The sequence below is a fragment of the Grus americana genome, chromosome 5 (assembly GCF_028858705.1).
Source record: "Grus americana isolate bGruAme1 chromosome 5, bGruAme1.mat, whole genome shotgun sequence".
NCBI lineage: Eukaryota > Metazoa > Chordata > Aves > Gruiformes > Gruidae > Grus > Grus americana.
In genome coordinates, this window is record NC_072856.1 from 36,017,082 (window position 1) to 36,032,803 (window position 15,722).

Below are 15,722 nucleotides of genomic sequence, written 5' to 3' on the forward strand. Positions count from 1 at the left end.
ATTCCAAATCAATATATCTATCAGTAAAAGTAATGATTCATATAATTTCCCTGGCAAATGAGAAATACTGTAACTTCTTTAGAGTAAATTGTCATCATGATAAGGGATTAACTAAAACGGAATGTTAAATACTGGTCTCTATTTTTATATATTGCATTTTAAAATATTTGAATAGCAATAGTATATTTTTTTTTCTCCTTGGGTATAATCTTTTGAACATCACCAGAAAGCATAGGTGTTAGTATTTTTGTATCTATACAGACATAGTAACCTAGTCGGTCCTAAGACTATGGTAGCAGTTGCAAGTGAGAAACAGAATAGGGAAGTAACTACAATATTTGTCACAGGAAAGGCTCCTGTTATCATGTTTGGATTCTGCATGCTAATTGTTCGTGGTCCTAGTTCAACAAAAGTTTGAAATGAATTTTTAACACGTGGTGTAGTTTCATACTTTAATTAGTTTGGCCTCAGAGACGTTGTATGCAATATATCATTTACATTTATGGATGTGTTGCATGCTGAATTGCTTCATTCCATTCGGCAGAATTCAAATGTTTAACAGAGTTTAACAGTATGCAGAGATTTTATCAATGAAATTGTCTGTGAAAGTATCAGTTTTCCTTGAAATTTACAGGTAGGTCTCAATTTCGCCGGCTACCCCTTTTTTACAAATTTTTCCTAGCATAAGCCAACTTTCATTTAGTAAGAATCAACACGCAGTCACTTTCTGCAAGGATCGCTCCCTTTCCGCAGGGCATGACGCATGGTGGATGTTACGTGGCCTCTTGTAGCTGCTGTACGCCACTTACTTACTTGCAAAATTCTGGTGGGTGTGGTATTCCCTTCTCACCGCTACCTGAGGTACTTGCAGGCTTACATTGGGTTTTGTCAGTTGAATATTTTCATGGTTTTATTTTTTTAAAAAGATTCATTCAAATGAACAGAAACTTTAGTATTAGTGGGAATTTTATGTCACCTATTACACAGAAAATCTACATAAAACGCTAAATTATCTGCTGTTAATATTTATTAATAAGCTGAAATTTACCCCTTGAAGCATGTGTTGTTGACAGTTGGCTTTATTAAGTAATATTTAGTCTAGTTTTTTGGAGGTGCTATCATTTATCTCAAGGGATGACATTGCTTAGCAAATGTGTTTGTGCAACAAGTTAGTGAATCCAAGGCATTAATAATTTTCTGCTTTATATATATGATTCAAGAAGGATTTAGATTCCAGTGAGATTTGTCTGTGGCTACAGAGATGCTGCAGTAGAGTACATCGCTTACCAAGTGCTAAAGTTGACATAATAGGATCCATAAATGTGGAGTACGCTCTGGAGTACAATGAACATTATTAGAGATATTTTTCCATATATTGGAATTCATAATGTTTGCAGGATTTTGAGAGATTACCCAGAAATTTCAAGGATGGATCAAGGGTTCTGCCTGGGTGTTTGATTAGAAGTTATGGAGAGGAGGAGGGATTTACTCCTAATGAGACGGTTCATCTGAGTAAGGTTACATGTAAATAGGACAGCTGTAGAAAAGCAAAGACGATAGAGGAGCTGCTGTGAGTTATGTACTGTATAACAAAATTCTCCGAGTGGGTGTACAATTACAATTTGTGTAATCTCAAATGGTTGGATGGTGTTATTAACAGGGAAAGAACTGAGGGGAAGATATGTATGTGTGCAGGAAACAAAACCTAGATGAATGTAATTTTACAGAAGCACTTAGAGTGCAGACACAAGTCAGTCAGGATGAGGAAAGCAAACTTTAAGGCAACCTGGAAATCACACTGTGCGGAGCATGGACAAGAGGACAGAGCATTAAGAGAGAATCGAAGGTCCACAAACAGCTGGAAGAGGAAATGCTAAAGCTTAAAAGAATGTAGGACTGTGCGCAGTCCATAATGCAAGGGGCGGTTTGTATCTTGTTGGAGACAGGCACACGGGCTTTGCAATTGGAAGGATGGTAGCCTGGCTCTTACCGATTCTAGGTCCTGGAAAAGGGTGACGAGGAGGGAGAGAAGACAGAAGCATATATAAAGAATCAAATTGCTAAAGAATGGGATTTAATTTAGGGGAAGAATAATTTTATAGTAATATAATAAAAGTGAAGGGTGACAACAAGCCTATAATGAATATAGTCATTTCAGTGACACGTTTCCCATGTAATATACAGCTAAAAATGCTTAGAAGATGAAATAGGAAAGACGACGACAAAACCAGCCCTGGGAGTTGCTAGGAATTCAGGGAGCAAAGCAGAGGGGTAATACAACTGACATACTATACGGAAGGAAGAGGGTGAAGAGTAACTGAAGATGTTAATAAATGTTTCTTAATTTTGTACGCAGAACTGAGTATAGAAAAGAAGTGTTCAAAATGTGTTACAAATGCAAACTAATTCTGAAGTGGCATGAAGAACATATTACTGGCTACATCAAGAATAGTTTTAACTGAAACTGGAACAATGAATTGGAAGAATATTAGAAACATATAAACATACAAGAAAATGTAAGAATATGTTAATTTAAATACTCACTATAAAAATTTCATGCTTGATTTGAATGGGTTTTTGCAGTAGAGAGAGTAGATATTATTATGTTAATACCATCAGTTTCTCGTTGATTTTCTGTATTGTGAGAAGTGCAGTTTCCTGGTTTTGAAGCTTTTCTAACAAAGAATAAGAAAATACCAGAAATAACAGCAGATGGACTACAAAACAGTGCATTTCCCAAAAATAGTTTTTCCTTAGGTTGCCTTTAAATACCTACTTGTATTGAGTGTGTTACTTTCTCATACTTTCATTCAGTTGTTCATTTACCTGTTTGGGGTTTGTTTTTTTTTTTTAAGTTGATCTTGATTAGATGGTGTTTCTTCCAGACAGGACAAAGAAAAATATGAAGTGTGTCATAGCAGTTATTTCAGCACAATCAAAAAGGTGAGAGAGGGAAGAAGTAGTAAAACTTCTTTACCATCTCCTTCCCTTTATACCAGTCTAGAAATACAAGGTTTTATTTTATTTTGTATCCATCTGGATTGGTGGCATAGGAAGGAGAAATTCATGAGGGAATTCAAAATGCCAGGTTGATGGCATTACTTTGTTCTTTCTGGTAGATAATTCACACAACTTGTGCAGTTATACTACCAATCCTTTTTTACATCAGTCAGACCTTAAGATAGTATAAATACGAGTCTCATAAAGGCTGGACATGTTAACTGCATCAAGCTTGCTTTCTTCTGTTATACTTTCTGTAACAACTTCCTCAGGTTCACAGTAATGTGTATTTTATAATAAAACAGAGCTTTTAACATCTGCATTCCTTATATGAATATGCATTGTTTAAATATAGGGATCCATCTGTTAAGTATGGTGATAAAATATTAAGTAAGGATATTATTATGGAAGATGTATTCTGAGCCATTCTAAATGTGTAACTGATATATTCAAATACCTAATTATTAAAATTCTTAATATAGGATATACAATTTGGTCATCTAAGTTTCCTTTTAATAAATAGAGATTTTTACTATTCTGTTTTAAATAATTAAGCTATTAAAGATCTGCTTTGATTTTTTGATGTTTAATGATATTTGACATTGCAAAATGCAATTTAACTAGAGTGTTGAATAATCATGAAATTTAGTTGTTGGAAGAATAGTACCTCATTTTTTAAAATGTGTGATCAAATAGCTACATGCTTGGTGTCTATTTCTAGGTTTTACTTCAGTGTAGTAACCTGAGAATGAGGACCTCTTCATAATATATCGTTGTAGAAATGGTAATTGTTCAAAGAATCACAAACCAATCTCTACACGTAATTGCAGGTGTTGTTAAATCAGAAGTTGTATTTCATAACCTATCAAACATGATATATATTTTCACAGCAAATATTTAAATTATCAAACTTGAAGTGAATTAGTGCTTAAAATGTTATGTGAATTTTGAGCCATCTGTTCACATATATAAGTAATCATGCACATGATTTTTTTTTTTTTAAATCTGTGTGTTGCAGCGTAACCAGGTATATTGTAACGACGTGCTATACCAATAATTTTGTACTCCAAAATTACTGGCTACAAGGCTGTATTTCTTTCTCAGCTACCTAAATGGCAATAATTGTTACATAACTAAATATTCATAAATATATAGAAAAACAATGTTCTGTATACCCACTATGTTCAAATTTCCTCCCAACAACTTTTACTGTGTTTCCTCTATAAAATTATGGATATAAAATTTTTAAATTAGAGAACTGGGCTCTGTATACATAGCCTGTACAAATATTTAGACTTCTGGTAATGTTTGAGAATGGTCAATCATTTAGCTTACTTTTTTACTATGAGGTATAAGAATAATCCTTACTGCGTACCCTTGAAAACTGTGATATACCATATGTAACTGATTATATTTGTTGAGGTATTTGTTAGAGAGGAATTCTGATTTTTATGTAAATTGGCACAGGTTTAATTTTTTTTTTCATTGAGAAATCGTTTGCTAAATCTCTGATTGTTGTTAAAATTTAAAACAAATGTATGTTTTTTCAAGGACAGAGATCTAACAAAAAAAGGCTCTTTTTCTTTGTCAACACAATACAAGAATAAAAAGTGTCAGCTCTTCCAAAAACTGAGGATGAAATTACTTAGAATGAACAAAACCAAAAAGTCAGAGGCTGTCTGTGAAAAATGTGTTTTTCCTCTCTTTTCTATGCACACTACTTTGATTGCCAAAATGCTATTAAGAAAAAGAAAGCTGTAAAGGCTGTAAAAATATCTTTCATTGGCAACTCAATATTTCATTTCTTTCTCTTTTCTTTCTTTCTTTCTTTCTTTTTCTTTCTTTCTTTCTTTCTTTCTTTCTTTCTTTCTTTCTTTCTTTCTTTCTTTCTTTCTTTCTTTTTCTTTCTTTCTTTCTCTCTCTTTCTCTCTTTCTCTCTTTCTCTCTTTCTCTCTTTTCCTTTCTTCCTCTCTTCCTCTTTTTTTTATTTTTTTTAACGTCCCTCCCTCCCCCCCCAGCATTTCCACTTCTAGAAACCATATCCTTAGATACTTTGTGTCTTCTTTGTTCGAATTTTTTTTTTTCGTTTTCATGGCTTGGCATAAGTAACTAATTAGATGTAACAATCAGTGTATAAAGTCAGAGAAGGGAATAAAATCAAGCTCACTTTCTCTCTATTATGTTGTTTTTCCAGGCTAATTAGAGTAAAAACTAGTAAAAGTGTGTATTTCTCAGTTAAAGAAGAGGTCTGTCTCTGATATACGTAGAACAGCTTTGTTCATTAAAGACGTGCCATTTTTACACAGTTGCTATTCAGAGTAGAATTGCACTGTAAACACTAGTGAAAAAATATTAGGCATTAACAGTGAAGCATTAACTTGCTAGTTTCAAAGCAAAAGTTCTGCATATTGCTTGCTCTAAACAGTGTTTTAGAGAACTTTTTTTTATGTCTTACTGTTACACTTCTCAGGAGTTTTTTAAACATTTATGGTGCAAGTAATTCTTGACTAATAACAAGCCAGCAACTGATTTTTGAATGTAGATTGCTGTAGAGATTTATGGTTTCCTCATAGTCATACATACAAATTGTTCTAAAACTTTTCGTAATAGAGGAATTCTATGTCATGGTTAGAAAGGCTTTGTCCATATAAAATCACATCATATAAAGCAGTAACACAACAAATACGCTTGAGTTGATTGCATTTAATTGACTATATTGACTGTATTAAATGAGACTGTGATCTTTCTGTCACCTATCAGAGCACAGAGTAAAGCTGTCACGTTGGTATTGAGGTTTGTCTATGACAATCCACGTTATCATTTCAAAGACATTTAGACACCCTGTAGGTTACAGTCTGAATGAGAGGGTTTAGTCTTTTTCTGTTGTGATTAGTTACATGCCTTATCATCGGAGCCTGTAATGGTTAATGGAAGGCCAGTACACTGATTCAATTTGGGGGCTTTTTCTTCCATATGCTCCATACGTTCCCGAGTCTCATGGGACCAAGGCTGAGCTGTCGGCATTATTTCAGAAAATATATCTTACCTGTTTTCTCTGTGTTATGCCGAGTCACTTAGCAGGTGAAAAAGGAAGTCACTGGAGTCCTATGGCACAGGGCTGGCTGTAAGGGGAAAAGACACGAAGACAGCAGAAAGCCACTCCAAAAACTCCTCTGATTTTCCAGGTTACAGTATATCAATATTTTGCATATTTGCATAATCATCTTTGTGTCATGGCAATATCATGTGTTTTAGTAAAAGAGGTGATTTGATGATTTATTTATTTTTTAGGTGTGCCTTTAATAAAATACAGTAATACAGATCTTCTAACCTTATATATAAATGTCTGTGTTTAAGGGAACTGAGAGTCAGCTGGGATCATTTGCTCTGGTGAGGTGATTTTACTCAGTGGTGCCCATTCCAGCAGCACGTACCGGGCAAAACTGGAGAAATTAAAGAAACTCATTTGTGAGTAGAGATGTACTGGTGAGGCTTGAATAGCAAATAAGCATGGATCTTCCTTAGTCAGAATCAGAGGTGCAAAAACTCTGACACCTGCGGTCCAAGCAAGGGCAGATTTGGAAGCAAAAGAAGACTTCTCAGGGAGAAGGACAGACCGAACTGCCTATTTATTCAACCGCTTCAAAATGGCTATTGGGTGGAAGCAGCAAGCCTATGGAAGAATGGAAAAAGAGGTGCATCAGCCGGGAAGGCTAGTTTTAGAGGTCAGAAAACAATAGGATTAAAAGGACAGTTGACAGCGCTCAAGTTGAATTACATCTTGCAAAGCAAATTTAAGGGTACAGTGGAAGTATTCTTCAGCAATAGAAAGGGAAAGAAGCTAAGGAAACGAGGGAGGTGTTATCCAGTAAGGGTGAGATGGAGACAAAAGGCAACGTAGACTGAACCTAGAAAATTCAGTCCCTTCAGTGGCTGTGTACGCTTGCCGTTCTCTTTTTGGAATCGTAGCATGCGTTTTCAGACCACTTCCTTGAGTGACAAAATTATTATGAATTCTGAATTCTAACAGTGTTCTTCAGCATGCTAGCATAGCATTGTTTCCATGTTTAATATTGACAATGAATGCAAAAAAGATTGTACTAAGGTGAGGCAATTTTTTTCAGTAGCGTACTGCTGTGTGGATTAGGTTTAAGGTACTCAGGAGGTACTTTCAAATTTATAACTGAAATCTGATTTCGGCACATTAAGGCTTTTACCGTACATTTATTTATATACTTCTATTTTCTTCTGAGCTGGCAATATGAAGAGGAAAGAGTAATAAGGTTTTATTGAAATGTACCTGCCTCTATTCTGGTATTTGTAACAGTAATCTGGAGAAAATATATCTCTACTGTCATGGAAATTTAGGCAGCTGTAAGTATCAATTTTCTCTGTGTGTGTGTGTGTGTGTGTGTGTGTACAGGAGAGGGAGGAATATGTAACAAAAACTAGATAATGTCACTGACTGGGTGGCAAGACTCATCGATACAATGAGAAGCCAGAAATCCTCTACGTGCCAAGGCCTGAGGGCTTGATTTGATAGACTCTCTGAAAGAGTGGCTTAATGCTGCAAGAAAGTGAAATGGTCAGGGGAGTTGAAAAATGTGTTCCTTGCACTAGTTTGTTGGGTGTTGAATCTACATATACAATCCCAATTTCTTATATCAATGTTGTTGAGAAGCAGGCAACTAGGCTTCTAAACAAGTCAGCAGAGTGGCAAATGCATTTTTCAAATGCAAAAAATTGTTATTCTGTACATCTAAACCATGCTGATGAACATCTCCCTAATTGTTCTTCTCAATGTCTTGCTTTCATTTTATACAGAAATTTATGTGGACATTTTACTCTGATAGGTTTCCAAACCCTCTACCCATCTTCAGGAATAACTCATGTTCATTCAGGCTGCATAGGGTGGCTTTCTAAGCTTTAGTTTCCAGCCTTCTTCCCATATCTTCTGTCCCTCCAGCCTTCTTCCCACACCTTCCCTCCCTCAGACATCTGCTGAATTATTTTGGGTTTTTTCCATTTCATTCTGCTTAAAATATCTGTGACCAAACTATTATATTCTGATGACAGTCTTTGGTCATTGTTCATGTTAACAGCAGTTCCCAAGGACTCCAGGAGTCTGGTAGATGACGTGCCATGAAAACAGACTCGGTATAGTAGTAGAGTGATAGTAGTAATGGCTGACAGGATTCGGTAACAAGATACTGAATAATTTGAACTGTATCTATTCAAATCCCTGTAGGTTTGAAGTTAGCTAAAAATCAGTTGGTCCCAGCAGCCACAGGTATTGTTATGTACCCATCATAAACATTTTAAAGGAGTGTTGCCAGACACCTGGAAATAAAATGGTAAGCTTTGCTAGACATATGTGTATTATATTAAAAAAACCCCGTGGTTCCCATTTAGATGAAAACAATATATTAACTGGAAAGGTTGTGCACAAGTGCTTCTAACACTAATTTCTATTCAATAAAATGTCTCTGTGTTCACATTATGTTTTTAATATTTCAGGATTCTGGTGACAGCATATAGTATAAAAGTAATTTTGATTGATTTATTTCCCACTTGAAATTGTGAGATGCAAATAGTTCTATTATATTCCATTTCAGTATGTTAGATTTGTTTATAATAATGTAAATTATAAAAAGATTCCATTGTTCTTATCCATCCTTTTATGAATTGTAATTGTAAGAAAATATTTGCCTGGATATGTACTGTATCACCAATTGCTATAGCAAAATTTAGTGACTTATCTTTATAATAAAAAATGCTAACTATAAATTTGATGTATAATGCATCAGAAGGATTCTAAACTAATACAAATCCCACAAGTTCTAAAGAACAACCCATTTGTAAAGTGAAGAAATCATAATGAATGGTTGTATTGACAAAAAGGTTGCATCAAAATTTATTTTAGTTTAAACTTAGTTTAATTAATTAAAGTTAGTTAATTTTAGTTAATTTCGTTGTAGTTTGAGTTCTCCATAGGCTTCTTCAGGATTTGGATGTTGAGGTCTAGTGATTATCAGTAAGTATTCTGCAGCCTGAATTCTGAGATTTCATTCTAATAGGCAGTACCATGTAAAAAGTTTTAAGGCACAGACAAGTGAAAATTGTAATTTTTTAAAAAATTATTTTTAGTTGTTGACTTACTTTCAGGAGTCAAAGATGCCTAAGTTTAGTACATGTTGGTTTTATTTATTATTTAATACTACATGTTGATAAGGTATCTAATTTGTCCTTAGTGATGTAATAAAGAAAATGTGATAGACTTTATACACACTTGTCATATTACATGACAGAAAGAGAATGTTTAAATTCTGCCTGCGTGGCATGACTGGATGCTGTTTGATCTCCATTTGATTCATTATAAGATTTTAGAGCGTTTCATCTCTTTTGAAGAAATATTTGCCAGGAAGCAGACCTTTATTAAGAATATGTATGCATTATTTATGTGTGTGTGTATATATATATAAAATAGTACATATTAATATCAATATTCTTGAGAATTTTGTTGAAAATACTGTCATAGCTATGTAAACTGAAAAGATGTCAATATTACTTAATCTTATTTTTGTGAACAAGATTTATTTTGAGATGTAAGGTAATTAAATTAAAAACTTGTTTTATTACTTATTACTCCTTTATATTGCAGCCAGTTGGAAAAGACTGATCTTTTCCATTGATGAGATGTTCAACACAGATCCCCAACGTGTCATTTTTGTTAAGCCTGCTTTTCTTTTTTGTGCTTAGTCATTTTAGCTTTAATTCTTGTTTATGGTAATAATTTTATTATTTTTATTAACAGAAAATAATTTTGGAAATGTGAAAGAGTAAAAAGCAAGACAAAGCATAAAACTATCATCTCACATATAATTTCGAGTTTAAACCACCAATTTTATATTGTAAATTAAAGACTGAAGATCTGTAGTTGAAAAGGTATATAATACTAACACAGTTGCTTTCGTGCCCAGTTAAATGTAATAAGTAGTTCTGTTAAATACTGTGCTTGTTTTACAGTGTGTTTTTAAGGTGACTTCAGATTTACTGCTGGGAAATTCTTTAACGTTCAAAGTAAATTGTTCTATTGGGGAGTTTTTGATGTCCAATAGGGGCAAAATACTATGATAAACAAAATAGCTAAATTCCCTAAGGCAAACTTACTTCATTACCTCCTTTGTGGATAAGTATGCCAAGTTTAAAAAGAAAGGTGATTGCTCTGGAGCAATTCAAATGGCAGAAAATCTTGTGATAGTTGAACTGAACTAATAATTAAGCTGAACAAGAACAAACTTTCATAGAGTAACAGTAGGAAAAGAAAGAGAGCTAAGCTAAAAATGTTCTTTTTGTTGTATACATGTTAGTCCTAGTTCTTCTGTAAAACTAATAGAAATTGGGTTGTTTCCAGTACAAACCTCTGTTTGATCATCTCTGCAAGACTTTAAACTTGAATTCCCACATTTACACTTGCCGATTAAGAAAAGGAGCATTTTGTATCCAGTGTTTTCAGATTGTTTACTTTGGACTTTATCTTAACAAATTGATCAGAACCCAAGCTGTAGGAAATAGCATATATAGTTGGCATATCTATTCAAGCTTCTTTGTATGATATAAAATTAGAGTATATTACACTACTGTATTTGCCATACTGAGCTACACATGCATGACTTGAATGCATATTAATTAATGCTGTAAACTATTAACTCTGACCTAATACAAAGCTGGAACGATAAGTAGGGCGTGCTACGTTGCCACTTCTGACCAGCACTATGTGGCAATTTTTTAAGCGTAAATTGCTGTGCCTGCAGGAATTTGGGAAAATCACAGCTCGTTATCTGCTTCTCTTGAAACGTGGGCTTCCCTTTGTGCAGAGATCCTGAAAGAACCATGGGAAATGGCTCCTTCAGGAGTCATTGCCTTGCAAAGAAGTAAGATAACACCAGTCAGCTGCCTGATAGTATCATGGCATAGCAGCAAAGAGCTTGTAGGGACTTAATCATCTGGAATAGCAGGATTGGATTGGATTATTTAAAGGAGATATTTCTGTGTCAAATGGTTTGTATTTTTCTGATATATGGTAAGAAAAGTGGGGTTTTTCTTCCTTACATATATGCTTCAAAGATTGTTATTTTCTCTACCTCAGTGAAATCCTCTTGATCCTCTTGGTTCTAAGATACATTTTGCCTGAATTGTAGATTGAAATCTATCTGCTAGAAATAAAGTTTTAATCTAATAGGAAAGATAAATTTGAAGAATAATTTATGTCTACCTCTGAATTTAATTGATGAGAACACTTTTAATAGATTAAGAAAGTGGTTTAATTTGTTTATTTAATGTTTTATCTAGGAGGAATTTCAACTTCTGTTGTGTTTATTTTTTTACTTGCTAACATGTTAACTATATATATGGCATATTTATGAAATGACATAGGCAATAAAATCATGTCATTAAGTGCAATACCATTCAAAAAAGGTAGCTTTTTTCCATAATGAACTATTAATTATTGCATTCAGCAATTTAAAACTACTAAGTCTGCTTAAAAACAAGGTACAAGTTAGAATTTGCTAAACTGATGTTCTGGATATTTAGTCATAAAATATGTTTTGTTGAAATACATGCTACTTACATTTCTTTAAAGACTAGTAATTGTCCAATTATATAATAGCTTGCAATAAAGCCATTTAGAACTGGGAAAGTGAAGTATTTCTGTCATTATGGTTTGCTTAAAGTAAGAACATAGTCTAAATGTGAAGATTTTAAATTACTACAAAATAAACACTTTAGAAAAATATTTGCACTAAGGGTTTTTTTCTTGTTGTCCTACAGTCTCAGTTCGAACTCAGGGTATTCCATATTCGCGGAGAACATGCTGTATCAACTGCTCAGCTTGAGGAAGCCATTGCACATCTGAAGAATGAACTCGATAATAAATTAAAGAGAAGAAATGAAAAAGCAAAAGATATTGGTGTTTCTACTGAAGATGATAACCCACCAAAGACATACCGAAACGTATGTATACAGACTGACAGAGAAACTTTCATAAAGCCTAGTGAAGAAGAAAACAGAGCTGTGAAAAATAACCAAATAGTACCCAAAAAGCTTAATATTTCTTCTTTGTCACATAGTATTTCTGCCCAAAGTGAAAATAAGGACAATTACAATGCACAGTCATCAGAAAGTGTCTTATCGTGTCAACCGAAACAAATGCTGCCTCCACCACCACCACCACCACCTCCACCACCACCACCACCTCCTCCTCCTCCCCCCCTTCCTGATTCTTCACTACCAGGTTTAGTTCCTCCACCACCACCTTTGCCAATGGATCTGACTTCACTGACATCTCAGTTTGGATCTGGTCCACCACTGCCACCTGCACTTTCTGAAGGCTGTAGAAATTTTCAAGCACCGCCACCACCACCACCACCACCACCACCGCTTCCAGGGCTCGGACCTCCTGTTCCTCCTCCACTGCCTGGATCTGGGTTACCTCCACCCCCTCCACCTCCTGGGCCTGGATTCTTTTTTAATAGCACTTTATCTTCAAACCAAGGTCCTCGAAAACCTGCCATTGAACCTAGCCGTCCCATGAAGCCTTTGTATTGGACACGGATACAATTACAAGGCAGCAGGTAAAATATATTTATTTGGACTTAGGGTTGCTATTTATAGGCCATGATACAAGGGTATGTGTACTATAGAAGACTTAATAACAAAAAGTTAACAGTCTAGGAATGTGTAACAGTATCAGTGTAGAGGCATGGAATTTACATGTTTTAAGAAAAAATTGAATCAGTTCTAGAAGTCTAAAAATAGATAATTATTTTAAAATATTAAATATAAATTAAAATTATTTGCATTATAAATGGAAATTATATGCACTATAACAAGAATAAATTTTGTTGTTTTTTCCAAAGTGCTCCATGGACAACTCTAGTGACAAGGTAGTTCCTAGACTTATCACTAAAGAGAAAAAAAATAGCCAAGAGATTAGAAAGACTTTTTTTTTTTTTTAAATGTTAATTAGAATTAGAATTGAAATGTTAAATTTTGGTCAGGTGAGAACTTAGAGGTTCATTTTTGCTTTGCAGTCACTGAAGGTGATACCATTTTCAGAGTGCTACATTGTGTCATCCTCTATGATTCCAGTTCTAGAAAGAGTTAAACTGGAACCTAACCTCTGTGTATAACTCTGTCAGAGCAGGAAAAGTAAACCATATGTATAAATATATGCAGCTCGGGAACCTCAAGCATGAAGTATCCATTATGGAGGAGTCTCAGGACTGATAGAGACCACTATAGTTTAAAAAAAAAAATATAAAAAAAATAAATTACCAATCTTATTGTGAATTAGTGCTGGGATAAAACACTAGATATACTTCAGGGAAGGGATGCCATCCAGAGGGACCTTGTGGGCCCATGCAAAACTCATGAAGTTCAACAAGGCCAAGTGCAAGGTCTTGCACCTGTGTTGGGGCGATCCCCGGTATCAATACAGACCAGGGGATGAATGGACTGAGAGAGGGCCTGCAGAGCAGATATTGGTGGATGAAAAATTGGACATGAGCCATCAAAGTGAGCTTGAAGCCCAGAAAGCCAACCATATCCTGGGCTGCACTAAAAGAAGTATGGCCAGCAGGTCAAGGGAGGTGATTCTTCCCCTCTATTCTGCTCTCATAAGACCCCACCAGGCATACTGCGTCCAACTCTGGGGCCCCCAGTACAAGAAGGACATGGAGCTGTTGGAGTGGGTCCAGAGGAGGGCCGTGAAAATGATCAAAGGGCTGGAGCACCTCTCCTATGAAGACATGCTGAGAGAGTTGAGGTTGTTCGGCCTAGGGAAGAGAAGGCTCAGGGTGGACCTTATTGTGGCCTTTCAATATATAAAGGGGGCTTATCAGAAAGATGGAGAAAGACTTTTTACCGAGGCCTGTAGTGACAGGACAAGGGGCAACGGTTTTAAACTAAAAGGAGGTAGATTTAGATTGCATATAAGGAAGATAATTTTTACAAGGTTGGTGAGACACTGGAACAGGTTGCCCAGAGAAGTTGTTGATGCCTCATCGCTAGAAGTCTTCAAGGTCAGGTTGGATGGGATTTTGAGCAACCTAATCTAGTGAAAGATGGCCCTGCCCATGGCAGGGGGGCGGGACTAGTTAATCTTTAAAAGTCCCAGACAACCCAAACCATTCTATGATTCTGTGAAAGTAGTCTAATAGCATATACCGTTGCAGCAAATCTAAAACTAATATGAAACATATTGGTTTATTGATTTGTTTATAAGGGATCGTTTGGTGAACAGGCATAAATAAACAATTTTTAGACAGTCTTTTTGAAATGATCCCACAACTTTTGTTTATGCTATCCATTTATTCAGCTGACAGAAGAAAAGAACTACTCCCATTTACACTTTCTATGCCAGGACGCATACCTTACTGCCACAGCGGTATGTGGTTTCAGTACTGCTCAGCTGCTCTGTTGGATTTTGGCTGATAGTAACTTTGCTTGAAGTGTTTATTAATGTAACATAGAGCTCTGTTAAGAGGGTTGGCTCAAAAAGTATTTTCTGGGGATGCTTAAGCAACACAGACTATTTCTAGTTTTACGAGTTGCTAGAATCCTGAAATAAAATTCAGGTCCTGTGTTATACAAGTAATGAAATGACATAATTCTTCGGGTCTTAAAATTCAAATCATTATTATCTGTGTTCAAAATTATTTTAGCATAAGTGCAGTTACAAAGATGCTAAGTTTATTTTAAACATTTTAATAAATTACATTATATTATTGTATATGATTTAGAGTCATAATATATAATGTAATAGTATTATATATGTTATTCTGTATATTACATACTGTATTATATCTTGTTATTATATTGTAAAATATATTGATATATATAATGAATTATTATACTGCATATGATTTGCTACAGATTACTTATTATATTACTATAAGTCACTAAATTATTTAAGTATTACAAATTATTTATGATTATTTTTAAACTTTTATTTTGAGTTATTTTTATTATTACATTTAGGCACTGCATTTAAATCTGCATTTAAATGTATTTAAATATGAGTTTTATTTTAGTTCACAGCTTTTTGTCTGAATTTATTTTGATGAGAAAGAATCATTATTCTGGTATAATAAAGCATTGTAAGGTTTTAATATTTTATATAAAATGTTTGACAGAAACAAACAGTTAATGAAACATCAGTCGTATTCTTTCAACAATTCAGAATTAAAGGCATTGAAATATTTTGGAGCAGGAATTCTGAGCATTTTGGTTTTACTTTCCCAAAATTCCTAGTGAAAAATTGTTTCATAGTAAGTGAATAGTTGGTCCATAAATAAACATTGTAATTCTTTCTACTGATTCACTGACATAAAAATTTTTGTTCTGAAATATTGCTGGTTCATCAAGCTTTTGCTGAATGCAAGGTAAGGTCTAAGTCGTAGCTTTCTGGTGAACTGCTGGTCACCAGATGTAATGGTCCTGCATTTTCATAGTCTGCACTAGAACTGGAAACTTCTTCAAGGGTCTGCTGCTCAGATCAGCAGCTATACAGGACTTCAAAGTTCTTCTTACGGAGCCAGGAAGAATCCTTCATTCTTCAGTGTGGCTGACACTGTGGCTAATATCAAGGAGAGTGAAGCTATGGAGCTGTAAGCATGTCCTGTGCACAGAATATGCAGCATCAGCGAATGCTAATGGAA

General features: G+C 34.7%; 1 protein-coding gene across 1 annotated transcript in view; it reads left to right on the plus strand.

The window, feature by feature from the left end:
* The window catches only part of LOC129207266 (formin), a 142,010-nt gene that overhangs the window by 37,536 nt on the left and 88,752 nt on the right, over nucleotides 1-15,722 (plus strand). Inside the window, exon 4 of the mRNA XM_054827950.1 lies at nucleotides 11,833-12,635. Within this exon, the coding sequence (XP_054683925.1) occupies nucleotides 11,833-12,635 (803 nt within the window). The remainder of the gene's footprint in view (nucleotides 1-11,832; nucleotides 12,636-15,722) is intronic.